The sequence below is a fragment of the Aquila chrysaetos genome, chromosome 17 (assembly GCF_900496995.4).
Source record: "Aquila chrysaetos chrysaetos chromosome 17, bAquChr1.4, whole genome shotgun sequence".
NCBI lineage: Eukaryota > Metazoa > Chordata > Aves > Accipitriformes > Accipitridae > Aquila > Aquila chrysaetos.
In genome coordinates this window covers 16,900,351-16,927,260 of record NC_044020.1, presented here as the reverse complement: position 1 = coordinate 16,927,260, position 26,910 = coordinate 16,900,351, and the positions used below count along the sequence as shown (strand labels likewise).

At 40.3% G+C, this 26,910-nt stretch overlaps 1 protein-coding gene across 4 annotated transcripts in view; it reads right to left on the bottom strand.

The window, feature by feature from the left end:
• AEBP2 (AE binding protein 2) overlaps positions 1-25,345 on the bottom strand; it is a 52,247-nt gene extending 26,902 nt beyond the window's left edge. The window contains exons 1-3 of one of the 4 annotated variants that reach the window (XM_030041137.2): positions 24,607-25,342; positions 5,519-5,726; positions 2,187-2,294 (exon numbers count right to left, since the gene is read on the bottom strand). In XM_030041137.2, the coding sequence (XP_029896997.1) occupies positions 2,187-2,294; positions 5,519-5,726; positions 24,607-25,250 (960 nt within the window). In that variant the 5' untranslated portion in view covers positions 25,251-25,342. Of the gene's footprint in view, positions 1-2,186; positions 2,295-5,518; positions 5,727-24,606 lie in introns of all 4 variants that reach the window. The other 3 variants (XM_030041135.2, XM_030041136.2, XM_041129601.1) reach the window with 3 other exon arrangements.
• Between the last annotated feature and the right edge of the window lie 1,565 nt (positions 25,346-26,910).

Here is a 26,910-nt window from a genome sequence, read left to right as displayed (position 1 = left end):
TTTGCTCTGTTTTTGAATGACTGCCGTTAAACAACTAGTAATGGCTGTTCTTGGACCGATCCAAGACTAATATCCAACACTTTAAGTGTTTTTGTATCGGACCGTAGATTTCAAAAGCTTGTAAAAGAAAAGAAGCAAGTGAAGAAAGGGGGCTAGTTAATTAATAGGTTGCTATCACAGACACTTACATACTTGGCTACCTCATGTGAGCCCTGAAGCCTATATTCAGCATAAATGGCAGGGGAATAAAAGATGTTACAAAATTCTACTCAGACCACAATTATCCTCCATTGAAAGCCCCCAGGAACAGATTGAGAAATAAAGAGATAAAAAACAAACAGAGGGACTAAAGACAACAGTAGGAAAAAATGCTGAAGTGACACACACTGAGCCATGATGATTAGCTACTGCAATCCTAGCCTGTGTTTTGTTCTTTCCCTTAGTATGACCAGAAAGTACAGAAAATCAGCTAGTGAAGTAACACGTTTAACACAAGATGATTATTATCAGAACTAATTGTTTTAAATTTTAGGCCTCTAGCTGTAACCAGCCTAGCTAAAAAACTGGGATACCAACTTTTACTGACTTTGCCAGGTAACTCTGACAGACTCAAAAGTACTACTGGTATTTCTGAGCTATGCCCACCTCTTTTAAACCCAGTGTCTCTAAGACTGAGTTTCTTTGATCTAGACCAAATAAGTATACAGATTACCCTACTGAAAGACTTTCCTTCAACACAAAAGCTTGCCATTATACTTTAAGGTATGTAAAATATTCAATTCCAAAATGAGAAGACCTAAGGTACGAGTTTCCTCTGACGACTGGCGTTTTTATTTTATTCAGGGATTAGCACTTAAGATTAGATCAGTTGCTGGAACAATCACATCTGTGAACTTTCAGGGATCTATGATCCTTATGCTATGCTTCCAAGAGCATGCTAACTTTATTCCTTTGAACAAAGGGTATGATAACCTCAAGAGCAAGTTTCCTGTTCACTCTCTCAGTCAGAGACTTTCAAATTAAACTACATGGTTCAGTATGGAAATAAGTCTAACCTTTATTAATAAACTTTTTCACGTGCAATGCACTATTTTTACTCTCTAGGTTTTGAGTTTAGTTTTGTTTTCTGTCATAACTACTGTTATAAGCTACACAGAAGAAGTAACTTCTGGAAGACATCACTGTAACAGAAAAGTATTTTTTAGTAATAAAGCTGCCTTAAGAAAAAAACAAAAAAACCCCAACCAAACAAAAATCCACCCACAAAACAGAAGATATTAACCTGAGAAGAAAGAGAGGAAAGGGAAGTGGAGAAACAGTGACTAAAACTTGGTGGGGTTAGGGGGTGGGGGAGAAGAAGGCATAAAATGCTACCTAAACTTAAAAAACAAAACAAAACAAAAAGCAACCAAAAAAAAAAAAAAAAAACCAAACCCTAATTCATTGTCATATCCTACATGGAAGGAGAACTTCAGTCTGAAGTAGTGTGGGTGGGACTTACCATCAAGTGATCCAGGACTGACAGCTATGAACTGCCCCAACTGTATCCATAAGAGGATGAAGCAACTCATTAATAACGGATTGGTGGATATGGGAATGATAAACACTACTATACCTAGAATTGCAGGTACAGATTAGGGGGAGAAAGAAAGAGAAAGTTAGAAAATACTATGCAGGAAATACAGTCAGCTCAATGGTCCTGCATTCCTGACTTCCTTATTATTCTCAGAGAGGTTAACCATAAATAGTCACTGACTGTGTTTCAACTGAATTTTCTTAACAAAATCAGCTCTTATTCAAGCACAGAATGTGCACCATCAGGCATGATCCAAAGTTTAATGTGGATGTGTAAAGCATGGGGCAAAATATCTCACTGTTACAGAGTAAGCAGCTCAACTGGAAAATGCACAAAAAAATTGATCTTCAGCGCTATTTAGTTTTACACTCCCCTACCATTTATAGATTAAAAGAAACAGGGATAGAGAAGCAATAACGGTATCTTCACCTGTTTTCATAACAGAACAGGACCTTTAGGGACTATTATTGCAAAGATGAAGGCTCACCTCATTGGATGCTTTTTAAGAAATCCTCCTGTGATGGCATTTTTCAATTAATATATTGTATCAGGAAAAATACATAGGATCGTTTTTAAAATAAGGGATTATATATGTTACAATAAACCTTACCTTGAAAGGTTTGTCCCCACTGTGTGTCAGCATATGCCTCTGCAACCAACTTTGACTTGTTGAAGGTGTATTATATACTTTGCAACCTTTCCACAAGCAAACAAACACCTAATAGAGTAAAAATGGGGTAAGTTTACACAAGTCAAAGAAAACAGTAAAAAAAAAAAAAAAAAAAAAAAAAAAAAAAAAAAAATCTGATTAGCAAAGAAGCCTGTTTTCACAATACAAAGTACTTCAAAGAATTTTGAACAATAACCATTTATTTTGCAACACAGTTCTCGTATCTCACCAAGGAAAAAATAATTGCAACCACAAGTATTCCAAAAAGCAGGTCACTGGAATAAAATATCAAAAAAATAAAAAAGATGCTCCTGCAGATAAACACAATTGAGAGCTACAGCATCCACTGTAAAGAGTTTGTGTTTGTACCCAATATCTGTATCTGCCAGATATTGAGACAGAAGATTTTTAAATGACAAATTTACATTTTCTGGGTAGCAGATATAGAAATTAAATAATTTACTCTCATAAGCAATTAATAATTTTATTCTTTGAGAGTGAAAAAGTAAAAACTCTTAATTACAATACAGTTGTTTAGATACCAGAGTTTTATGTTATGTAATACCAGATACCTCTAGTTAGGGCCTTATACTCAGTTCCTGATGAAGAAAGTTACAAGTTCTCATAGGATTCAAAAACTATGGGTGTTTTGTGATTCCAGTGTACAGATCAGTCACATGCACTATAGTGCAATAAGGGGAGTAGAACTTACTCATGCTGCTTTTCTCTCTCCTGTCCTTGTGTCTGTCTATAACCAAGAGAATGAAAAAGCTCAATGAACTTGCCTTTCATTAGAATTTCCTCAACAGGTCTGTGTGTGAAGGGAGGTATAGCCCTAATTTGTAGCAGCAAAATACAGTCCCCAGGAACAGCATTGTTCATAATACAAGTTTTCAGAACTGCAGGAAACTAATTGGATTTGAGCTTCTTGTTCTCTTTTAGAGACTAAAAAACTCAATCTTCAAAAGATTGTATTTTCTAAACAAAAGAGCAGCCACACGAGTGCTATGTACTTCTTGTATAATATATAGATAACCCAGCTTACTAATACAAAGCTGGAAAATCCTGCATGTTTGTATGACTGATCCAGACCTACTGACACACAAGGCTCAAGCCCCTAAACCTTTGGTGTCTGCCACTCCTCAGTTTTGAAATCCCCTGGCAGCCACAGAATTGGAATTTCTGAGATTCCTGGCTCTGCAACAGCTCTGTAACTGTCCCAATATTTCCATCAGCAACTGCAGACTGTGGGGCACTCAGCAAAGGAGTATTACTATGAAGCTACAGATTGCGGAAATGCAATCCCTCCAAAATACAAGCACTTGGTTTTACAACAACCCATCAGAAGTCCAGGCAATGCTTCTTGGGAACCCTTGTCAGAAGGCTGAATCCGAAATATTTCTGAAAAAAATTTTTTGGGAAGTAAAACTGCTTTGTCAAAAAGTTTCCTGTGCTCTTCGTGGATCTATCTGGTTTGGAGCCATTATATCAGTATTAGGTTGAAAATATACATTTTACCATAGAAGGACGCTTATCACGTTGCTTTCAAGTTTGCAATAAGCAGTTACTACCCCCACTTTTCTTCAAATTTATAGTCATTGTAGTTAAGCAATACCTGAAATCCAATCAAAACCGCAATATAATTTCTAACACCACTTAAACACCTCACCGGCAGGTGGCAGACAAATCCTTGAAACAAAACAGCCATGATCAGTCCCCTTCCAGTACCCTTCCATAGCATCAAGTTGAAGAACTTTTCAAAAAATAAACCAACTCCAGTAGGGGGATAGAAAGTGTGAACTGAATGCAACAGTTATTAGACACTTGGTGCTTCCAACAACCTCCTCTTTCAGAAAGACAAATAGAGTCTAACATTTTCTAAATAAAAATATCCACAAATCACATCACATGGAATGTAAGTGAACAGTAATACAATTAAAAAAAAAAAAAAACAAACACCCTGAAAAATCTTCCAGTCCCTTTTTAAGAAATTAAAAGGGTTCATGGATGGGATAACAACGATCCCCAGAGATGCAGTTATGTGAAAACCCACAGGATACCAATTTACCTCATCCATTTCATTGTTTCATCCAGGATTCATATTAACACTTTTATAAACCTATGAACAGAACTACAGAAATCATCTCATGGGTGGCTAAAAAGCCAGCTCACTGGACGGATGATTCTGCTTAGAGCTTAGACTGAAAAAAGTCACCAAATATGAAGCTGAAAGTTCAATCACACCAAAAAAAATTAGCTAAATACAACCAGAGTCACAGCTGTCTCAGTGACACAATTACATAATAAATTAAAGTAATGCAAATTAGCATTTTATTTAAGTCTCTTATTCACTCAGAGAGTAATGGCCTAACACTTTACTTCTGGAGAAGTCACAGGACAAAAAGACAAAAGATAATGACTATTCTAGGTTAAGATTTGATATTAGCTCTCCAAGAAATTGAAGAGCTGCAACATACAGTGCCGAAAGCAGGCAGATTGCTTGTGTTAATGTAAAGGTAGTTTACACGACATATTCCAGGAATCAAAGGTAATTTGGGAGGTTGGGGAGGGCCAGGTAGTAAGTACAGAGTTGAAATTACTCTACTGGAAGATGTTTTGAAACACTGAAATTGTGAGACCAAAGGAAATTGCACCATTTGACCAGGGATTAGACTGAAATATACATGATTACATATGCACCTCAATTTAAAAAAAAGAGTAGATGCAATTATGTTGAAGGTATACTTGCCATCAGTACTACAGACAGAGCTGTTTCAGTAAGGCTTTGTACTCTCAAGTCAATGAGTCTTACATCTTCCCTATTATACATTCTGTATATATTTTACCTCTACTGAGACTCCATTTGTAAAAATAATCAAGATATGACTTCACCTGAGTTCAATGCAGTAACACATACACTAATAGTTTTAAGAAAATTAATTCCTAATATAAGCACTTAAAGATACACTAACAGCTTCAGGATGTTGAGAAGTTAGCACATCCATCAAAAACCTGATAGCCTGAAATCATTTACTTAAAAGAACTTACTACATTCTTAAAGTTAGACATTTAATCAAAAACACAGAATACCAAATCAAGTGAACTATGCAAAAGACAATAGCTGAATTCCTAATACCAGAATGCTGAAGGCCCAACCTCGGTTGTCACTAGCTACGGAACTGATACTTTAAACCATAAATTTTGCTACTGTCATTAAAGAGTAAAAATATTGGCAACTAAGAAAGATGGAGAAAACAAAAAGTAACACCAACCCCTCCTCGTTGACCATCCACATGTATGGAGCGAATGTGATCTGCCAAATCCGGGCTGGAGCTGAAGCAAGCATGGCAGTGGTCCCAACAACAGTTATAAGCAATGCTTTTTGCAGAGGAGGCAGGAACTCCTTGTCCATTCATCATAACTGGAGTTGAACGCCCACTGGAAATTGTGCTGTCTACATCCATAATAGTGCTGCTTATGCTGCAAGACAAAAAAAAAGTTCATATTTGTTGCATTTTAACAGAACAAATAAAAATTGTAGCTCTTTGGGGTTTTGTTTCAGATATATTAAGACAGGTTGAAAAGAAAATCTTACACAAACTTACTATTTACTGTGGTTCATCACTTTAAGTATAATAAACGTACAGTCAGGAAGTAGCTACTATTACTGAACAGTATAACTTCTTCTGGACACTGGCAACAAAACAGAGGGATGGAAAATTCTCCCCTTCACTGACTTGTCAGAAAGTTAACTCTCATGTGATTAACACAGTCATTTTTAAGCTACATTAAACAGCCATTCATTATTTTTATTTTCCAGGAAAGAGGGGGGGGGGGGGGGGGGGGGGGGCAAAAAAAGAAAGAAAGGAAAAAAGGTCAAAAAAAGGGGAAGAAAAAAAAAAAAAAAAAAAAAGGCATGCTAGGTCAGACCAGAGCTCTATCTAGCCCAGCATCCACCGCTAGCTAACACTAGATCCTTAAAAAGAATACAGCACTGAAGTTCTACAGAAGGTTTAAGGTACTCCCACGCCTGCCCCAGCATGGTGTCCATCACATGCATGGTCTAAACTAATGCTTTTTGTTCTTTTACAACCTTCCAGACAAGCCAGAAGCAGCAGTGGGAATACATGGCCAGCAGGAGTCATTTTCATCAGCCATTCTGCTCTGTACCTCAGCAGATACAGCGCCAAGTATCAAATTGGACCAGAAAAAAATTGCATAGAGTGTGCTCTCTTTTCATATATAAGCAAAACGTATGGAAACAGATCGATGTTCTTCACAGATAAACATTAAATAGCTACTGATATACCCTTTTTTTTTTTTTTCCTTGTGAACCTGTTCACTGCCTTTTAGGACCTGTATGTTTTTGTCTTCAACAAAGCTGCACCATTACAGAACAGCTGATCTTTGAAAGGACCTCAGAAGATCAGGTGGCCAAACCTCCTGCTCAAACAGGAGCAAGTGAGATCAGATTGCTTGTGGTCTTGTCCAGCTGAGCTGTTAATGGGTGTCTTCAACAACTGGAGTTTCTGCTACCCTTCTGAACAATTTTCCCAATGTCTGATTAACCTAATTATGGGGGAGGGGGGAAATTTCCCAACATCTCATCAGAATTTCCAGTGTTGCAACTTCTGCCTCTCATCCTCATCCTTGGCAGCTGTAGGGTTGAGATGACTATGGTTCCTCCTTTGCTAAACTTCCCTATCAGGTCACTGAAAACAGCAATAACCCTGCCCTTCTTCCCCTAAAATTGAAAAAAACCCCAAACTCTCAGCCTCTCCATGTATAGCATTTGCTTCAGCCTTCTAACCATCTTGGAGACTCTCCACCAGATCCTCACTAGTATGCGAGTATCTGGGATGAGTCCCAAACCTGACACAGTAGTCCAGATATAGTCTTAATGGTGCCAAGTAGAGGTGAAGAATCACTTCTATTGACTGTACAGATACACTTCTGCTACTACAGCCTGGTATGCAGCAGTAATTTTTACATGGGTGTCTTTACATATTCTTCTGAGCAAAGCGCAAGGAAAAAAAAAAAAATCTAATTACATTACTTTAAAGAAAGAAAATAATCATTTCCTATTCAGTTCTATGTAATGTTTATAATTTCCTAACTTTTATCACATCCCTTTTCTCCCCCATCTCTAGCACATAATTTCTACGTTAAAGCATTCTGCTTTTAAAGGTATAGATGCTGTTCTGTATTTTTGACCATCACTGTTTACATACCCATTATTGTTATATTACACATTTTGAGATGGCTAAAACAGAAACTATACCAAATTTGAAGATATCATTAGCATGTTTGCTCTTTTGCTCAAAAGCATTTACTAGCAATTTCTCACATTATCTGTATCTTTTTTAATCACTACTGTGCTAGCAGTTTTTTCCTGTGATAGATTTTGAAATCATCAGGTATCTGCCTTGTTTAGATTTCCCCCTCTCACCCATGTGGATTCCACCTCATTTATCAATAAAAAAAATGTCTTGCCTTAGTCAAAATAACAGATTCCCTTTAGCAATGCGTTCCAGTTAAACTTTAGCTTTAACTACCCTGAGTAATTTGGTTTCATGAGCAAACTCTGATCTGAGAGATACCAGCAAGGTAACATAAATGCTGACTACCACATTCCAAGCACAGAACCCTTAAAATATCTTCTTCCAACCCATTAGTCTCCTGCTATTATTAAAACTGACCAATTATTCTTAGGCCTTTGTTTTCCAAGTTAAAAAGAAAGTTTTAGAGACCTGTTCAATAATAAAAGTATATCAAATACATACTTTCTAAAAGCTATACAAATACCACACACTTATTTTCACCGTCCCAATTTCAAAAAAGATCAAACAATTTACAAGGCATGACTTCTACCCATGAAAGTCATACAGGCTTTTTGCTGCTACACAGCGTTTTTCCATGTGCCCACTATTTTTATTTTCTTCCCTTTTCTATACCCTGAATACACACAGCTTTCCATGATCCCTCCCCACCTCCTCCCCCCCGCAACCACTCAGTAGTCTTGGTTCCTTTTGTGACATACAAGCTCGCAATCTGCGACCAGCAAATGAAGAAAAGGTGGCCAACAGAAGCCTATAGACATGGTTTTGAAGCTGTTCCAGATTGCTGCCTTTCCCAAAAAGCTTATTTTATATTCATCAGAAACTTCAAAAAAAAGCACAACTAGCACTGAGCTGAAGCTATCAGTCCCAACAGTGTTAACAGCCACTAACTAAAACTACTGGGAACAGTAGTTTAGGATCCCTCTAGGGAATTGTCAGAAGCTTTAAGTGCAAAAAACGTTGCAAGCAATCCCAGTTCTTCCACCACGCCAGGCTTACAATAGATGCAACTAGGAGACTAACATTCCCTCCTTCCTCAGCTGATGCCTAAGCCAAAAATTATCCCCAAAAGTAAAAGCTGTAAAACTGTGTTATGAAAGCAAAGTTTACCAATAGGATGATAGGAAAATTGAATAAATAATTAAATGTGACCCCCCCGACCTGAGTTTGAGTTATCCAAATACAGTTTTCTCAAAATCAGTACTTAGAAGTTTGAACGCATACAAGATGGCACATAGCCTGACCACTTCTGTCGCATACAGCAATGTTACACAGATCAGTGGTTCCAACAGGAAGTTGCTTAACCACGGATGGCAAAGCACTGCAGATACAGCACTCATGCAATAGCTGCCTCAGACAATTTCATGGGGATAAGTAACCCTAACTTTCTCACAGTTGAAAGGTACTAAAGTACAGTACTTTATAAACACTTTAAGAAGGACTTCAAACTTCCAAGCTATTTACAGTCAGTCCGAGTTTCTACATCCACTGACAGCATTAGTACCATTCTCGAAAACCCCACAAACAGGCATAAGCAAACTTCCGACTAAGAGGAGGTACAGTGCTGGTGACCACAGGACAGACTATAAAGGGGTATTTAACATAGTTCTCTCAAGGGTTCCCTGTTTTTACAGCCAGGTCTTAAGCAGGAGAGCAATGAGAAAACATAACCCAGAACGAGTTCTGTGAAAGAACTGGGCCGGGGAGGCGGCAGGGAAGCGCACACTCATGAAGGTGTGTGTGTGGTTCCTCCGGTTCACAAGCATGCAATCTGGTTAATTTCTCTAAGCAGAGATGAAAAACATCTCAAATTGATGAACCTGTAGGATGAGAGTTTATTTCATATCGCAAATGCAATGCAATATACCTTGACCACCTTCTGATACAAAATCACAGGTCTCTAATTTTACAGCCTAAGGAATGCAAATACTTAGGCACTTTTTTTTTTTTTTTAAATATCTTATCCTTCCTGTAGAAAATTACTCTTGGTTTTGGAGAAAAATATGTAAAAGTCAACTAGTAATACCGAGCCAGCAAAAAATATTCTGATAAGTAGGGTTATTAAATGACCTGAGAAACCAGTAACACTTAGAAAGCTGATTCAGTTATAATAGTTTAAATGTTTGCTTGGTTTGGTTCTAAGAGCCTAAGTGTTTGTTAAGGGCTAACAAATTATAGTTGCATACACAATATCAAAACTTAGTATCAGAGGAACTGGAATAAAAAAAGGTTGCCCATAGCACTTAGACCAAGTAGTAGCATATAAAATTTCTTGGAAATTGAGGATGAAGTGCTACATTGGACTCTGATTCTAGAATCTAGTCAAGATATAGTCTAAAAATGGAAAAAAAGAAGTAATTCAAATCGAGTTCAGTGATAACAGATCAGTATTTTATTTAAAAGGGAATGCCTTCCTTTCTTCTAGTTTGAAGAACTTCGTGTAAGATGTTAAAGAGTACAGACAAATATTGCTGTAACAGGACCTACCAGAGAAATAGCTAAACTGCTTATAAAACAAAATGGCTAAGAGTCAAACAACACGAGACTGCTGTTTTCTGATAGTTCTCTTGATAGGCTCCACCAAAATGCAAGAAACTCATTGCCCTGACACATTCCTTCTCTAGGAATAACCCATTAAATAAAAATGTAAAATGAATTTTTCTTTTTTTTCCCTTCTGTGCCTCCAGATATTTCAGATATGCCTCCAACATATTTCAGGTGATCAAGCGTCTCACAGTACTGAGAACCTAGAATTAGTTTCCGTCTTTCTCACTTAGTGAGTTCTGGGTCACCCAGGAAAGAGGTAAAGGCTGCAAAGAGAATTTGCGAAAGACTAGCAACACCTTTCCTCTCTGACATAGTGCCCTGTATATCTCAAGCATGTGTACGTTTTCGCTAGTCTTCCATACACTGAGAAAGTAACAGGAAGCTTTTCAAAGGAAAGTTTGTAGTATATACAGCATCAGAGAAGCCACTGAGTTGGGAGGTCTCTTGCCCTTGACCTGCCATTTCAAGATGAAGCAGGAAGATGATGGTAATTTTTATAGTCAGAACTGCGGCTACTGCTAAGTCTGCAAAGACTTAACTGCAACACTGTTTTTGTTAGACCTGCTGATTCACCCACTTTTTTGTTTCTTGGGATTTCAGAAAGGGTGTGAGAGCAGGACATACAAGTGGGTAAGATGTGCACACACACTCCACCATCTTATCTAATCCGCTTGAGTCTTTTCCTGACCAAAGAGTGGAAGCACGTCAACTCAGCCCAAGAAGGGATGGACTACTAAAATAGTGTCTGTATATCTTTCAATCTATGAATGGGGCTTTTCAATCCAATCTCACTTTCTATCTGCTTGGGATGATCCGAGAGGGAAAAGTTCCTTAACAAAGGGAAGGTAGTAATGGAAATTACATCCTTCTGCTTTCTCATCTGAAATCCACAAAGCCTGTAAGTGGGAAAGTAATAATGTGTATCAGAGGAGAAAACAGAACAAAGTAAGGAAAACACAGACATTCTGGCAAACTACTGGTAACAAAACAAAGACATTGAAACAAATTTTTAGCTAAATAAGTTAAAGCAAGTTTTTCTGCCTTTTTCTAAGCCCTTTTTCCTCAGCCAGGAGATCTGTTTAAATCCTGACTGCCACTATCAAAGCAGAATGACACGAGCAGAACTTAAGCGCTTGTGGCATTTCCCTATTGCTAGTGACAGACAGGTTTGGGTTTGCTCCCAAGCTGTAAGCAGGCTCCAGCTCCATTGTAATGGATCTATAGACCATAGCCTGATGAAGAACATTAGACATTTGAGTTTCAGGGAGTTCAACTCAGGGGTCATCCTAAACAATAGAGCATCAAAAACAGTCACTGCTGGAGAGAGCCTGCATACACAATAGCTGTTTTTAAGAAGCACCATTCAAAAGACTGACTAATTACTAAAATTTAAAACTGTTACAGCAAGCACAACATAGTCTTCAAGCTTATGTTATCCCTGCTTTCAGCCTGATCCGAGCACCAGAATCAACCTGAAGAAAAAAATCACAGCTCTAGAGGCAAGAACTGAATGCCTTTCTAAAATACATTACTAAACCCACACCTCCTTTTACCAAGTCTGCAAACACTGGCAAACAGTGCCTTCCAAATGCAGCAAGGTAGAACCAAAACCACAGAATCTTCTCAGCAGAGTCAGACCTTCTTCCCTCCTCCCACAATTTTTCCCTCCTCCTCCAATTTTTCCCTCTACCAAGAAGGATCAACAGCTTTGAAATGATACTGACATTTAAAGTGTATTCATTAAGCAACAACACTAATGCAAGCTTAAAGAGAGGAATCATTACCTCAAACACACTGTTTCAGGTCTTATTTTTACCTATGCCTACTTTACCTTTAGCTAGAAATAATACATCTTCATAATCCAAGATGATTAAGATTTTTTTTAGCATCACTTCCATGTTAAAAGATTAGTACCTGTGCAATCTGTACATGCATGTGAACCAAATGCATCTACCTGGTTAAATCCAGTCCAAACTGTATTTAAAAACAATCCTGAAACTGAAACAAAAAATAGCTAAAAACTTAGAACAAAAAAAGTTCTTCAACCATTTTAAATCCTGGATTATTCTTTTTCTTTAAGGAGCTGAGCAAAATTAAGCCATTGCTGCAGTCATGTAAACATGAATATGATCTATAAGGACAAAAAAATTCCAAATTATTCCGAATTTAAAATACACAAATTTCAAACCATGTATTTTACCACATGCACATTTGGGCACTAATTGTTGTGTACAGTTAAATGCAAATGAAAATATAACAAGCCTGTGATTTAATGCATTAAAGAAAACGGTGTATTGCACATCATTCCTGACACACGCTCGGCTCTCCAAGGAGATCAATTTCGTCACTACTGCAAGTAATCCCTTCCATTTAATTTAATTAATGGAATGCCCCAAATTTTTTCTTTCCCTTTTTTTGTTAATCTTTCAGAACAACAGGCAGTAGGAGTCTAGAAGGAAAATCAACAAAAACAAAAGAACAGCAGCATAATTTCATTTTTACTTTCCATGAACCCCCATTAGCAACTGTCCACTTGAAGTAATAGTAGAGACAGGCACCGAACACATGCACAAAAGCCCAATCAATTTGCTATTATACTTTTAATGTCTGCTAAACGTACTCCCTCTAGACCTTAACTGAAGTAACCTTCCCTCAGGCAAAATTCAGACCTAACAGATGGGCCTTATACCATGCCCTTGAGGGTCAACAAGCACTGCTTCAGCCTGATCAACAGGAGCTCATTTCAGAGTTACAGTACCTCCACCGAGAATGCTGAGCTTCCAGTCCCCAGATGTTCAGTAGGTAAGCAAAGGACCCAGCTGATTTCAGCTAACACCAAGGGAAACGACTGTGACAGATCCTATAATAAATAACCTCATCTTGTAAAGCATCAAATTAAAAATGAGCAGAGATTTCAGGGAACATACATTGCAGGGTTGCTACAACCAACACTACTGAGCAGCCATCAAGCTGCACACTACACTAATTAAAGAAAAGAATCTTCAGAAACAGTTTCTTCTAAAGTACACAGTGATAATCCAGTCATAGAGCATCAAATCCACAGAATATTGTCTCCTACTAGATGAAAAGAATAATTAACATTCAAGAATCCAAATAGTACAAACCTCACTGGAGACAGGTGAACATTTTAAGGATTAAAACAAACAAACAAACAAAAAAAAAAACCCCCAAAAACCCAAAAAAACAAAACCCGACGCTGCTAGTTTCTTTGGCTTTTACTGCTCAGCGAAACGCCCTGTCATTTCTGCATGGAGCTTCAGCTACATTGTTCCAATCCATGAGGGAAGCTTAGGAAAGAAAACTGAACCATAACGCTCAGATAAAACAAACTCAGAATAATGGAAACACGGTGAATGACAGTCATTTCTTACAGCAACTTCAAGGGGTAAAACCTAGAATCCAACAGAAAATCTTTTACCACATGGAAGACTAAATCACAACTAGGTACTAATCCCAAAAGAAAACAAACAGCTTCAATCGCAATCATTCAATTACAAATGCCAAGTCAAAACAGAACAAAAATTGAAAGGAAAAAAAAAATTGCATGCCTAGTGACATACCCCAGCACCTCATTATTTTCATTTCACTAGCAAAAGTCCAGAGTGAAAACAAAAACTTCACAAGTTTCCCCATCACTCTATTCCTTTCCAAGACAAGGGGTGGAAAACTCTTGTGTACTGTTCTGGCCAATGGACTAGTTCACAAAAACAACAGACCACCTAGCAGTTCTACAGGTTTTTGAGGCGACCAAATTCAAAATGATTTACACTCACTACTTCCTAATGCAATCAATGGTCAAGCAAAGATAAATCCTCAAAGCTTGAAAATGATCAAATTATCAACCCTGAGCTCCCATCATTGATCAGGAGCTCCTACATCTATCCTAGGAATTATATTTTTTTATAAAATCTCCATCACTTCTAAATGTGGGACCCGCTGTATCTTCTCCAAGGAGCATTACATGATTAACTTTTACTTTTTTACACCCCACCCAGCAACATGAACTGCAGACCAATGCTGTTAAAAACTGAAGTAGGACAAACATCATTTCTAAGAGCTAACAATTTCAATGGTGCAACTGAACTTGATACAACTGATTAGTAACAGAAATTGCTACACTGACTCCTAAATGAAAGCAGAGGAAGAATAAATTCATATGTTTTTGTACTAAGATTTAACTTCTGCTGATCCTCAATGAATATTAAGCAAACTTTAATGCCAACCCCTTCATGAAGTTACTATCAGAACATCTGCATCAGGGTACCAGTAGGCAATAAAATGCAGTGCTCAAGGCAACTATACACAGGTGTCCAAGCAGTTTTAAAATAATCTTTGCTTTACGCTCTCCAAATAATCTTACTTTTAAATTGGCATGATCAAAACAGATCCTAAGAAAAATTAAGAGCTCAGAAAACATGAGCAACCACTATGAGGCAGCAACAGAGCAGAAAAGTTTAACATTTGCCTGATCTTTCTTGTTCCTCTCCCCATCTTTGGTGAATTTGGTATTTCATGATGCATCTACATTGGTAACAGATATACTCCTACTACTAAATTTCCATGATTTATCAATTTAATTCCCCAAATAAACATTTATGTTCCACAAGCAAAACAGTTTGCCTGTTTTAATGGATGTAGTTCAATTGTGGCACACAAATGCCATAATGCTTTAGAGCCCTTGCAATATCTTTTTATCTAACCAGCAAATAACCCAGAGAGAATTTTCAAATTAGACAAAAAAAAATAACTTCAGCTACCCATATTTCTAAGGGGGTTTTTTTTGATTATTTTCCTGAGAAAACCATTTGTCTTTAATTTAAATAGAAAGTATCCAAAATAATTTCATGACTGATAATGATCAGTATCTGAATTCAGGAAAACCTACCACCACCACCAGTAAGAAAAAAAATACTGTATGCGGATAAACCACCACCAAAACAAAAACAGATTGCAGAACACTAAATGGCTGTCAAAGAGAAAGGTAATTCACATGGCAACAAAAAATTACAATATCTGAATCAAAACAATAAGCCAGAACTACATGAAGTGAAAGTCCACCACTATATTTTAAAGGCAGTACCTTTTCTGTTCACATCTGCTCTTGCAGCTCCTATCCACAAAGACCCCTGATACCAGACACCACAACTGACTCCATGGCTCTTCAGAGGCAAGGGAGCAAAAGTAGGATAGGCAAGAAGTGCATATGTCAGCAAAGTTACTTTGTGAAAGTGAGGGAGAATGAACCTGGCAAGTAAGAGATATAATACTAAAAAGTTAAGAAGAATAGAGAAGGAAAATAGCAGTGTTTGGTGGTCTAGCATTTTCCAGAAACACTTTCAGGTTCTTAATATCATTTAAATAAGTAAAATCAACATTAAGGCAACTTCTAGATAAAGGAAAAAGACCATGATTTCCAGGACTGCATGATTTGAGGGCACCCACTCACTTGGAAGCACTTGTGTTTCTGAATCACTTTGGAAGCTTTTTGGAAATCAAACCTATGCTTTACACAGATCAAGTTATTCTAACAAAAACTTTTCAAAATTAACAGGATTCAAGAAGTATTCATAAATCAATCTTAAAAACAAGGCTGCATAAACTCTTTATTGAGTATCTATACAGTTGCGACAACTAAGAAATCAACATAGTGGAAGAATAAAACAGTCAAGGGAGAATTTTATACAGCATGACAAGCAATAACATTAAAAAACTTGTTTTGAAATTCATTTTGAAGCAGTAACTTATTTTAGAGTAAAACTCCATCTAGATTAGGTATAAATACCTAGAAAAGGCAGGAACACTACCAACACTTCAGATTGATAGTATAAAACCAGGGGAAGATAGAAAAGTTCTTCAAGACAGAGAAATCGAAGGAACTTAAAATAACAAACATGCACAGGAAACAAAACAAGACTGAGAAAGTGTGTTATGAATCACCACCTCTCTAGAGCTGTTTCCACTCTCCTGGATCACTTACTTTGATTATTTAGATTGTTAGCCCTAGAATATTTGGGCTCATAATATTTACATAACACAAAGCCAGGTTATCACTGGGTTTGTAGCATACAGAGGAACAGGTAACACAAAGAAACTTGGAATGCCAAAATATCAGAAGAACAGTGAGAGAGCAGAACAGGTTAAACGTGCATGCCTTGTGCTATGACAGCACAAAGACTACATATGCAAAAGGATTACACAAATCAAGAAACTGTAAGTGGTTCTGCCTTAAAGATACAAATAAAACTGACTTTCATTTCTGGGAACCACATTATCTTCAACTTGATAATCTCCTTGGAAAGTTAAGGAACAGCAACAAGTGGTTCATAATTTTCAATCTTTCCTGATAAAACAGTATGTTTACTAGCACAGCTTAAGACAAGCACAGAAGAAACACATTGAGCCATTAAAGGTTTTTTGAACCATACTTTCCATTCTGAGAACCATAATCAATATGAAGTAATCAGCACTGGAAGTCAACAGCCTTCAGGCATGGTGTCAAGGAAATTTCACCTGCTATAACTATTACCCTCCCATTCTCCCATCCTCAGGATACCTTCCCTTACCTCCACCCCCAGAACAAAAACCTCAGAAAATGAGCAGAAGAAAAAAATGACCAAACACAGATGCAAAACTCCCAGAGGAGACCTAAAAAAAACATCCAGTTTCAGTTACTGTCATGTTAGGTTCAACTCAATAGAGAATAAAAATACATAGATAGGATAGCATTCTATAAAGTAGCAGCTTTGCCTAGTCATACGTCAGTGAATAGTTGCTACTTCAAGTATTAACCAGGCATCAAAAGCAAAGAAACTAGCAAAGTAAAATTCCATAACTGACTCAATTCATAACAGAAACGTCATAAATTAAGGTCCGATTCCTGTTCTGCTGGACACTGAACTATTACTTGTACAAATTGTCTAATCTACAACTTGGTCTGCAAGTTAGCCTAAGGAAGTCTTAAAGACACGCCAAAAGTAGTTTTATTTCAAATGAAAAAAAAAAAAGTTTACATTTCTCTGTTTACTGTGTATATAACAAAAATATTTTCTTTGCACCCTTAAGATATTTAATATTTGGAATCTAAGTTATGATTACAGCACGATAAATTATAATGATCAAAATAAGGGCTTTACTGCAATTTTACAGGGGAACTAGTAATTTGTACAAGATGCTACATGGAACAACATTAACAGTAAGGGGAGAATCTTTACGCCATATTGTTATTTAGTAAAGTATATTTAATAAATGATACTACCACTATATGTGCCAAAAATTTTGTCTTTTACAGGTCTCTCAAACAACTTCGGTTCATTTTACCCCCTCTGACACTACACAAGCTATTTAAATTACAGCACTCTCCTATGGTGCATCAGGATGACAACAGGACTTTCAAGATCATAGCAAATCCTTTGCTTTTCAATCACTATCAAATATCTTTGCATATACCTTAAGTAACCCTCTATTAAAGAAAGTATCCATTAAACATTAGCAAATTAAGTTTAGCAAAAGATATTTAAGATCTTAAATTCTAGTACAGAGAAGAAAATTAGATATGGGAAAAGAAATCCCCGGTCTTTTTTTTTTTTTTAAACCACCATTAAGGGGAAAAAGTACACTGGGATCTTGAGTGAGAAGCTTCAAATTTTTTCCCCAACTATTTTTTGTTTTTCAGTTTTGCAAAATCACAACCTGAGAATTGTAAACACTATCTTAGCATATCACAAACCCAATGATAGATAGCAAGCATAACATGGAATATTTATATTTCATTTTCTAAAACAAATTTATTTGAACACATTCATGTTCTAAACACGAACAACTCTGGGAAGAATGTATATAAAGTTATAAAAAGGAACCAGTTATATAGATAGATAACAAAACAAAGAAATCTCTACCTCAAAGAATCTTCCAAAACTACAACTTTCATTTTTCTGCAAGTCATGCCACCGTATTTTTTTAATAGCAACTGGGAGAGTGGGTAAAACTCACTGTTCAAACAAAGGAGTTCCTTACTCTCTTCTGTTCCCTTGTCGTGCACAAGTTACCTGGAGATTACATTCCCACCTGTTTCAAGGATTCCCTGCAATTACTTGGCTACTTTACGGCAGAGACCAATTTTTCACTTCCTTTGGGTTAAGCTCTTGCTTTTTCCTCAGGCTATTAGACATATCTTATTCCCTATCATACCAAATATTTTCTGTATGTATTTCGCATCTCCCCCTTGTCAGAAACCTCTATTCCCATCTCAAATACTCCATCTGCTCCCTTCTATGCCATGTCCCCACTTTCCTACTCAATAATAGATTGCTCGACAACTACCCCAACGCAACAGGTTCTATGTGTACTTCCACATTGCCATCTTCCATGCTAGCTCTGCATACTGCTCGCTCCCCCACTATTATTCTCTAACCGGATAGTTCTTGGAAAGCTGTGCAGATTTGAATAAGAGTGGCTATGGTAGAACATTTCCACTGCATCATCCAAAAAAGTTAGGTTTATCTGTGACCAACTCCAGAAATGCATGATATCACATCTCTGCCAAATGGATGTTCAGGCTGCACATAACACCCAGTTTAACTTAACTGGAAAGTGGAGGAAAAACAAACAAACAAACAAACCAAACCAACCAAACAAACCCAAAAAACAACCAAGACAGTTCTTTCCACTACTGCCTAGGAAATTCCCTGAAACAACCCACCAATCAAACTTCATATTCAGAAGTTACCAGACTTAATGTCAAAAACTTAAACAAAACTCACATAGACCTGTGTGGATATATAAATCCAACATAAAAGCAATACCATTTATCTCTTACACCGAATGGGAAAATGTTTTTCTCGAATTCTATGAAGTATATTTACATCTTACTACAATAAGTATAACAGCTCATTATACCAAGCTCTTTCATCTAGTTCACAAAAAGACCTCATGTTAACCACTCAATTATACCAACCAACAGCTTTATTACTAAAGATACTCACCATACAAAATATCTGGGCTGTTTTGTCTTCCCACCAAAAGCTATTTTCTTCAGTGCCAGAAAGGCCTGTACATAACCATTACAGAAATAAGGGTTTTATTTTGCAGTTTGAAAGCAAATAACAGCAACAATAAATGCAGTCAGAAATGCCGAAAATGTAATTTTCAGCAGAATTTGGGAAACTCAGGTAATCTTCCATATAGCCCACTCTGACACGTCAATATTACACACACTCTAAAAAAATTTTAACAACTTAACCACCTTGCCATAAGTGCTAATGAATGATTCTTCACTTCCTGGATAGGAACAAGTGAGACTACGCAGCAAAGAGAGGCCTGAAGCACTTTTTAATCTGGTCACATGGATACATGAAGCATACCTATTAGTACCATATGCCTTCCTGATCATATTTCAAATTTACTACTCTGCCTTCATAAACATCACTCGTACAATTCAGATGTCAGTGCCTAGTCAGTCTTGAAAATTCTTCACTTTTAAGAGTTTCAAAACCCAGATAAAATAAAGACTATATTTAAACCTTTAAATAACTAATATTATAAAATCAGCACACCTATTAGATTTTAAGAAGGCCTTCATTTTAAACAAGACTAAAAAAACCACAGCCTAGGCACTGGATTTTTCATGTCTAAATCTCTTATCTTTCAACGTGTTAGTTTCACCCTGCCTCATTTCACTCGATAAAATGAACAAACCTGACAATCTGAAGCACAAAAAGGTTTATTATTGAAAAACTTTCCTGAAACATCTGTTCTCAAAACTGCTTACCTATTACACAGGAACAGAATAATAGCATTTCTAGAAGTATTCTACATGTCTAATATCGTTAAGACAGCTAGCAGTGTCCTTGAGCATTATTAGTATTCCTTATCAGTCCCTCTCAATAACCATTTCTGCTGGTGAATATCAGTAAACATGAAAAGGCTCAAAAAAAAAAAAAAAAAAGCAAGCCTTACAAGTTACATGAAAATCATTAATTAGTGCTGTGTGTGAGGGAAATAAGTCCGATGACAACCTGTTACATTTGGCCTACCCACTAGTTAATCAGCACTTTATATACCAGCCAGCAAAACAGCTGATACCTCCAGCTAAAACATATTTTTTCAGTGCTTCTTGCCTAGTCAGTAAGAGGAGGGAGCAAAGGATAAACTGCTAAAGACAGGTAAAGATGATGTAAGAACCGACGACCAGGCGTCACTTCTAGGTGAGAATACAAAGATGCAAGACAAATTCACAAGGGTGAACAAAAAAGCCCTTCATATAGGTTTGCTACTTTTCTGCTAAACATGTTATTACAACTGTGAGATCTACCACTGTTCTCTAAATCAAATAAAAATCTGATAATGAAATTATTTTCAGGTTCAAATATACTTCCCTAATAAACTTTCCAGTAAACAATATTTAAATTATTTCAGTAATCTGACACTAAGTGTTTGTAAGTAAATATTGTAGTTCAGCAATAACACATCAGTGAGCTGCAGATGCATGTTCACTGCATTCAGATCAGCTGATTTACACCCAAATCCATGCATCTACTTAGGTCTAGCTTCATTACCTGTGGCCCAATGCTAAACTTGGTTACTGTGTTCATAGTTAACTGAACCATTATTTTTTCCTTTAAAGTCATATCAAATGTTTCTCAGCATTGTAGTAAGACTAGCAGATCCAGAGAACTCTGGAGAAACGCATCCATCCTTTCAGCACATGTCTGAAGTTAGGGAAAGGCACAGGAAAATTACCAGCATTCACATGCTGATAGTCTTTGTTCTAACTGTAAATCTGGAGGATAACTAGACTTGAATGCAGCCTATTATTATTGAGACAACTAATCCGAGCTTGCTCAAAAGTCATAGACAAACTTCAGCACGGTAGTGGGAACTTAGCACAATTCCCAGGAAACACCTGGAATAATTACACATCAACAAGACACCTACCAGTCCTACAGTTATTGCACTCAACTGTCATTACCGATACCACTTATCTGAAAATGCCACCTGGTTATCCTAGGTATCAGTTTGGGTTTTGCTTTTTGGCTTCTGGGTTTTTTTTGGGGGGGGAAGGTAAATATGTTTTAACAAAGTCTGTCTATGTGTATGGAAATGGCTGATTAAAATTCACCCTAAGTTTCAGGGCACTGATATTCAACTTTGTATTTGTTTCTTGTGTCATTATAAATACTTATAAATTTCCTACAGTAATGCCCCAAATTATTTATTCTATTAGCAGATACTCTGAAAATACATTCAAAATGTTACAAGTTGCTGAATAGTAGTTATATTTTGATCGTATGCAAGATTTTCCTGTTCAGCTGTTTTATTTGTAGTTTATTTTATATTTGATATCACTAAACCAAAAATGGAAGAGATAACACATTGATAATTGTGGCGAATGATGAAGACCGTACACAGGGAAACAGGAATTTGATCATTCACGGAATTCAGGCCCTCTCACCACACCCTCTTATTTATTCAAATTTTCTAAAGAGAAAACAAGAAAAAAAAATTCCAAGCCTAGGGGCATGATCTGAATGTTACCAAACCTGCCTACAGCAGGAGAATCTTTACCAAGCGTACCCCACTACCAGCTTCCTCTCGCTTAACCCAGGGAATGCAAATTCAAGCATGTTAGTTCAACCTCTCTCTTTCCTTTTCTCTCTCCCCTCTCCCCCAGGTAATCTTACTCTACATCACACTGTGAGATGAGACACCAAGTTTCTTATGACTTCAGAGACACAGGTAGTCAGCAAAGGTCATGAAGTACTGTCCAATATACCATTTCAAATAAAATATCACTTAATAGAGATGGTATGATTCTCTAATACTTACAGAACTTACATTTTAATGCAGAGGTGACCAAATCAATGAATAATTAAATCTTTAAGGATTTTAATATATTATCATAAACCTGTACCTCCTCCTATAAGTCTAAACTGTTCCCAGCTCTTCCCTAGTATTTCACCATCCCACCTCACATACTCTTTAGCTCTTCGGCACAACCCCTACATTTTGCAACACTCTGCTTGTCTATCTGATCATCTAAAAGGCTCAAGATTATGCTGTAGCCAGCATCCAAGCAGCAGCAATCATTTGGATGCTAACTAGGTCAAGCAAGTGACTTGCTAGACTACATGTAGCAAAAATAATAAAGCATTCTACCATGCTGCAGCAAGGGGTGCATACAAAATGAAATTTTGATTATCAGGAGTAACAAATGGCACTCTCAGTAGCATTGCTCTTTTCCTACCCAACTCAACAACCAGGCTTTGAAATTACAGCACAAAATTCCCTCTCAGCACCCCAAGTTTTTAGGCCGCAAAGTTTTATCTTGACCTGCCAAAGATTAAAAGGAAAGCGCAGTCCTTATTTAAACCACTAAACGCAGAGAGTCCCACTCCTGCAACTGAGTCTGTACCAATGGTACCGGAAAGGAGCAACGATGAGTACGCACATGGATTTAGCTGTGTGACTACAGCAAGAGAACCATAAGAACAATGACAGAGAAAGAAAGTAGCACACTAACTCTGGAGTGCACAAGCAAGGCATAATGACACTGTACTTCCAGAAAACCCCTACAAATTATTTCTGTTATTTCCTCAACCCACAAACTGACACACACTCAGATAACATCAGGATTAGATTTAGATTTTAATTCGATGAAAAACAAGAAACTATTACCTTAAAGCTCCATCATGTACTACTTGTTTTTCCAGCAGTCTACTCCCATACTTATGTGATTTCACGTAAAGTCTCAGCTTTTGAAAAAAAAAAAACAAAACAAAATACAAACGCCCACCCCTCCTTTCCATCTTGCACAAGTTTGGAAGAAAGAAAATGTGACTCCTATGATTCTCAAAAGTCAGATGGAAACCAAAGAACGGAATTTTTTATCTTGTCTTAAGACTTTTAGGCCAATTATATGGCTTTGGGAAACTGACTCACGAGGGTTTTGTTTGTTTGTTTTTAACACTTGAGGTTAGATCTAGTGATGCCCCACTTGTGAAATACGGGTATCTGTATAGCTACACAGAATTTGATCTAACATATATTCAAGTACATTTCTGGACCAAACCACATATTTCTTTACACTTAACAATGAAACTGTCTCAAGAAAGTACAAACAAAATTTTAATTGTTGCTTAGCTGTAACTCTAAACAGGGAAGTCTGATACATTTTAATGCTAAACTTAAATTAAAAAAAAACAGCACAAGTTTCTTAAACTATTTGAAAGGACTAATTAGTATAGGGACCTACAGCATTTTAAGACAGCTCTTATGTCCGTTTTTTATACTATTTTCAGTATGTCAATTAAACCGTTGCACACAACATCTGAGAAAGCTACTGCATAAGCCATGTTCTTTGAAATGCTTGACTTCGTAGGCTAAACCAGAGCTGAAAGGTTGAATTCAACCATGTGTGAGAATTTGGTTGTGCCTTTCCACAAGAATCAAGCTAAAGCCTTGGTAAAATGAGATGTGTAACTTTAACATACAAAAATGTACAAAATAATCTTTACATTTACTATTACAAAACTCATCCAAAGATGACTGAGCCTCAAATTACCGAGCCTCGCTTAATAGTGTGCATGTTTATTACTTGGGTACGCCTAATACAGCCCCTTTTTTATTTTAGTAAGCTAGATTATTCCCCCCCCCCCCCTTACGCTTTCAGAGGTTACCACTCAGCTTTCTGCTTCTAGTGTACAGTCCCCGGTGAGAGTGCAGGAAAAGCCACATCCACTAACGATTTCCCATCCCGAAGCTATGGCACACCCCGCCTGTGCGTTAGCGCACGATACGACCCTAAAGAACCCCAAAAGCACCGTCTGAAAAAACTCAGCGGCTCCTGACGAAAGCGGCAACCAAATATCTTCACCTGAACAGGCAGCGCCCGGGGCTCAGATCGCAGCGGGGGCCGCTCCGGGCTCTCCGTAAAGCGCCTAACGGCGACGGCTGCAGCTCCAGCAGCCCCCACGCAGTCTGCCGCCCGGGGCCGGGCCGGGCCGGGCCGGGCCGGGGAGGGGGGGTGCGCCGCCTCCTCCCAAAAGCAGCGGGCAAGCTTTCGGAGGGGGCCTGGAGGAGCAGAAGCCGCGGCGGGGGCGGAGGGCCCGCCGCGCCGCCGCAGGCCGCCCCCCGCCCCGCCCGGCACAAGTTGGCCGGAGAAACCTGTGGCTGCCCCCGCCGCCGACCTGACAGCCCCCGCGGCCGGGATGGGGGGGGGGGCGAGGGGCGGCGGGCGCCCGGGGAAGAGGGGCCCCTTCGCCGCTGCGGCGGGGATGGCGGGCGGGCGGGCGAGCCCCCCGGCGCTGCGAGGCGGGGAGGCGGCCGGACATGGCGCCCGCCCGCCGGCCCCGGGACCCGAGGGACCCCCCGCTCCCCGGGGAGGGGCCGGGGCCGGGCAGAGGCGGCGGCCGCCGGCGGGGGGGGACGACGACGACGACGACGGGACGCGCACTGACCTGTCCTCCGAGTCCATGCGGCTGAGGGGCTCCCCGTCCGAGGACATCTCCAGGCTGCCCCGCCGGCCCCCCGACGTGGCGCTGCAGCTGCTGCTGCCGCTGCTGCTGCCGCCGCCGCCGCCGCCGGTGCCGTAGCCCTCGTCGCCACCGCTGGACACGCTGCTGGAGCTGCTCCCGCCGCCGCCGCCTCCGCCGCCGCCGCGGCCCAGCCCGTCCTCCTGGCTGCCCCGGGGGCCCTTGGGCTCCTCCTTGGCGTCGGCCTCGCTGCTGCCGCCGGGGCTCAGCGAGCGGGTCTCGTCGCTGCAGCAGCCGCTGCTCGTGCTGCTGCTCCCCACCAGGCTGCTCTCCTCCTCCTCGCCGCCCTCCTCCTCCTCTTCCTCCTCCTCCTCCTCTTCCTCCTCCTCCTCCTCCTCATCCTCGTCCTCCCCGTCCCCGGCCTGGCTGGCGCTCTCCGGGCTCGGCTCCGACATGCTCTCCGCCTCGCCGTTCAGCAGCAGCAGCGACTCCGTCTCCGCCGCCGCCGCCGAGGACGAAGGCGACGACGAGGATCCAGCCCCGGCCTCCTCCTCCTCGGCCGCGGCGGCCGCCGCCTCGCCGGGAAGCAGCCCCTCCGGCTCCGCCATGTCGCTGCGAGCGGCCGCCATGGCGCCTGCGAGTCGCTGCGAGCGGAGCCGAGCCGAGCGGAGCGGGGCCGGGCGCGCGCGGCGGCGGCAACGGCGGGGGCGGGCGTGCGCGCGGCCGCGCTCCCTCCTCCTCCTCCCCCCCCCCCCCCGCCCCCCTGCGCTCGCTCCCTCCCCTTGCCCTTCTCACCCGCACAATCGCGCGGCGGCGCGAGCCGCAGAGAGGAGGGGCTCGGTCCGCCGCCGCACGCGCTACGGAACGCGCCCGGGGACAAAAACGTGGGAAGGGCGGAGCGGCGGCTCCCGGCGCGGGGTGCCGAGGGAGGCGGCGCGCGGGAGGGGCGTTAACGGTCGGGCGGGGCGGGGCGGGGCGGGGCGGGGCGGCGCGCGCGGCGCGCGGCGGCGGTTGGGCGGCGGGGATCCGGGCCCGCTCCTAACGCCTCGCTTGAATCGCGTCATCGTTACTCACCGCGTCGCGGGGAAGAGCGGTTAGACACTCATGTGCGGAGGGGCGTCCCGCAGGACGAGCCGGGAACGGGGAACGGGACGCTCCCGCCCAGGGGCCGCAGCCCCCCGCCGCCGCACCGCCTCCGCCCCCCCCCCCCCCCCCGCGAGAAACCCCGGCGGCGCAAGCGTCCCACACCTCTCGGCCTCAGCAGCCTCCCGCCCGGTTCAGTCAGGAGCTGGGTTAAACCTCAGGCCTCCGGGTCTGCCGGAGGGAGGGGGCAAAGAGAGCGGGAGTCACGGCTGAGGAAAACTTGGCGACATTTGCATCCGTGAGAGGAAAAAGAGCGGGGGAGGAGGCTGTAGGGACTCCGGAGTTGACTGGACTCGTAGTAACTTAAAATAGGGGGGAAAAGGAGCATGGAGCTTATGAGAAAGGGAGAGACGAGGCTCCTTAGCAAAGAGAGCTATAGGGTGCAGGTCACGACGTGACATTACCCAGTGAGGATTGTCAAAAGACAAGCTCGGCGGAGACACAAAGGAGACAGAAAACGGTTTTCAGCGATACTGACAAAAAGGAATGAAAAAGCAGTCGTGCTATGCAGTGAGGAGAGTGAGAAAAGAGAATAAACTAGATGTGGCCCTAAACGTCTATTTGCGGTAAAGAGGCGTGTTGGCTACTGGGCAAAAGCAGTATGACTGAAAGGGAGTGCAAAATACGGACTACTGCATTCAAATGAAAGTAAACCCAAAGAGTTCAATCTACTAAAACTGCGGAAATTGGTTAATTTTTTTTTCGCATGAACCTAAATTTGGTTCCGGAGGCATGGGGTTAGTAAATTTGTTGAGTTGGGAATTGTGTCATCTGAAAAAAAAACAGCTGTGTATGTGTAGAAGGGGAAAGGTGAAAGACAGCTGAACAGGATGACTGTCAATCACGTACAAGACTTCAGAACAAATTTTGAAAATTAAAGTAATTTTAATATTAAAGCTGGATAAAGTTCACTAAAGGTAGATCATGCCAGACTAATGTGACAGGCTTTTTGACCAGAGTCTTGTCTATATGGACATCAAGAAAGCATTTGATAAATTGGCACATGGAAGTGATTAGCAAAAGTTTATAGGTTGGGGATTTGCAGTAGAACAGGAAGGTGGGTGGAATCTGAACACAGAGATGAAATCAGGTAGTTTGACAAATTATTGGAAGCATGAAGAGGGTAATTGAAAGCATAAAATCCTA